At 38.2% G+C, this 2,809-nt stretch overlaps 1 protein-coding gene across 1 annotated transcript; it reads left to right on the plus strand.

Annotated features, from left to right (window-relative positions):
• The first annotated feature begins 313 nt into the window (after positions 1–313).
• On the plus strand, positions 314–2,272 carry LOC114368609 (isoflavone 2'-hydroxylase-like). The gene is made up of 2 exons (XM_028325823.1): positions 314–1,271; positions 1,443–2,272. Exons 1-2 carry the CDS (start codon positions 369–371, stop codon positions 2,049–2,051), a joined length of 1,512 nt encoding a protein of 503 aa, XP_028181624.1. The 5' UTR covers positions 314–368; the 3' UTR covers positions 2,052–2,272.
• Positions 2,273–2,809: the final 537 nt, after the last annotated feature.

The raw sequence follows: 2,809 nt of genomic DNA on the forward strand, positions 1-2,809 counted from the left end.
TATACATATTTTTTCCCCTTTAAATTTATAATATACTTATATACTAACAACTCTAATTTTATAAAATTTTTCATAACTTAAATTTAAAATGATGTTTTAGTCAATTGATTGTGTAAGAGTGATTGTACTAGGCTAAAAATTCAACTCACGAAATAATAATATAATAAATAGGTTGTTGAATTCAAGGATGACATGAACAAGTGAAGAAAATTTTTGTACTAAAAACCAACGGGTTGACGACGGCAAAGCATTTGTCAATATAAAATTCCCCATGCGACTGGCGCGCCATTTTATGACTCTGGTTATATATAGGCCACTTCCCATGCCGCGAATTGCATCCACTCATCACTGTGGAGTAAAAACCTGCCATGACAGTAATAACAATGCCTCCTTTCTTATCTTACTCTCTTCTTTCCCTCGCGTTCTTCTTCACTCTCAAGTACCTTTTCCAAAGAAGCAGAAAAGTACGAAACCTGCCACCTGGTCCGACTCCTCTTCCTATAATCGGCAACCTTAACCTCGTTGAACAACCTATACACCGTTTCTTCCTCCGCATGTCCCAAAAATATGGAAACATCATATCCCTTTGGTTTGGGTCACGTCTTGTTGTGGTTGTTTCATCACCCACAGCGTACCAAGAATGTTTCACTAAACATGATGTTACCTTGGCCAACAGGGTACGCTCCCTCTCGGGAAAATACATATTCTACGACAACACCACCGTAGGGTCTTGCTCCCACGGCGAGCACTGGCGCAACCTCCGCCGCATAACCTCTCTCGACGTTCTATCGACGCAGCGCGTCCACTCCTTCTCCGGAATCCGGAGCGACGAGACGAAAAGGTTGATACACAGGCTGGCCAGGGACTCCGGGAAAGATTTTGCGCGCGTGGAGATGACCTCCAAGTTTGCTGACTTGACGTACAACAACATCATGAGGATGATTTCGGGGAAGCGGTTTTACGGAGAAGAGAGTGAACTTAACAACGTTGAGGAAGCGAAGGAGTTCAGAGACACTGTGAATGAGATGCTGCAACTCATGGGGTTGGCTAACAAGGGAGATCACTTACCTTTCCTAAGGTGGTTCGATTTTCAGAACGTGGAGAAGAGGTTGAAGAATATCAGTAAGAGGTATGATACCATCTTGAATAAGATCCTTGATGAGAACCGTAACAACAAGGACCGCGAGAATTCCATGATTGGTCATCTCCTCAAACTGCAAGAGACACAGCCTGACTATTATACCGACCAAATCATCAAAGGCCTTGCTTTGGTAATCATTTTTATGCATTTTTTTCACTCCTTGTTGTGTTATATGTACTTATGTCTTAACTAGCTAGTAGTAACGGATTAAAATAAAATAAAATGTCTTACCTAGTAAAGAGAAAGCTATATGTAAACTAAATGTGTTTTCACTTTATATGATGAACTTTTTGGATTACAGGCTATGCTCTTTGGCGGAACAGACTCGTCAACTGGAACTTTAGAGTGGGCATTATCTAATTTAGTGAATGACCCAGAGGTGCTGCAGAAGGCAAGAGATGAGTTGGACGCTCAAGTAGGACCAGATCGGCTGTTAAATGAGTCAGACCTTCCAAAACTTCCTTATCTCAGGAAGATAGTTCTTGAAACACTTAGGTTGTACCCTCCGGCTCCAATTCTAATACCACACGTGGCTTCAGAAGACATCAATATCGAAGGATTCAATGTTCCACGAGACACAATTGTGATTATTAATGGTTGGGCCATGCAAAGAGATCCTAAGATATGGAAAGATGCGACAAGCTTTAAACCTGAGAGGTTTGATGAAGAAGGAGAGGAGAAGAAGTTGGTAGCATTTGGTATGGGAAGAAGGGCTTGCCCAGGAGAACCCATGGCTATGCAAAGTGTTAGCTATACTTTGGGATTAATGATTCAATGTTTTGACTGGAAACGAGTAAGTGAGAAGAAGCTTGATATGACAGAGAATAATTGGATCACCTTGTCAAGGTTAATTCCATTGGAGGCTATGTGTAAAGCCCGCCCACTCGCCAGCAAAGTTGAAAGTTATTAACAATATTTTATTTGGTATATTTGGGTGAGGATCTAATACTCATAATTTCGGTGTGTAAGTCTATGCATGTTAAAATTAATAATATTTGTCGTATGTCCACAAGGCCAAATGTAGTACTGGGTGTGAACTTGCATATACAATATCAATATTGTATAAATCCCAGTTTCCTTGAATAAATTTCTTTACTTTCTATTGTTATGAATCCCAGTACTTTTTAAAAAGAGATGTTACCTTTAATTTCTTGCATTATTAATGTCGTTTAGATGAATAAAACAAACCATTATCTATATAGTAAGAGAGCCAACATATATAGTTCTTGTGATTATTGCAGTAAATGACGGGTAAAAACTTGATTATTGCGCTGTATACGAGTTGCTTAAGTTTGGATGAATAGATCCATGTTTCGCCTATGGTAATAGATAGAAAAGCACCTTAGGTGTCACGAAGATAAAAGAGAAGAAAAGCTCCTTGAGTTGCATTTAATGATGATTATCTCAATTCCCTGAGTTTTTGTTAAGTTGTCACCATTTTTATGTTTCAATAAAAAAAAAATAGGACTTCAAAGTGTTTAATGTGTGGTTTAAAATTTTACCTATTCAGTTAATTGCATATAAAGATTTATGCAAAATAAAATATTATTGCCAACATTTATAAAATTGTTATCTATTCTATTTTAGGTATCAATTTTCTAAATTGGAGTGCTTGACATTGTCTAAACACCTGTTAAAGTTTTAATGACAGCAAACTAACCAGGAACA

Source organism: Glycine soja, chromosome 9 (genome assembly GCF_004193775.1).
Source record: "Glycine soja cultivar W05 chromosome 9, ASM419377v2, whole genome shotgun sequence".
NCBI lineage: Eukaryota > Viridiplantae > Streptophyta > Magnoliopsida > Fabales > Fabaceae > Glycine > Glycine soja.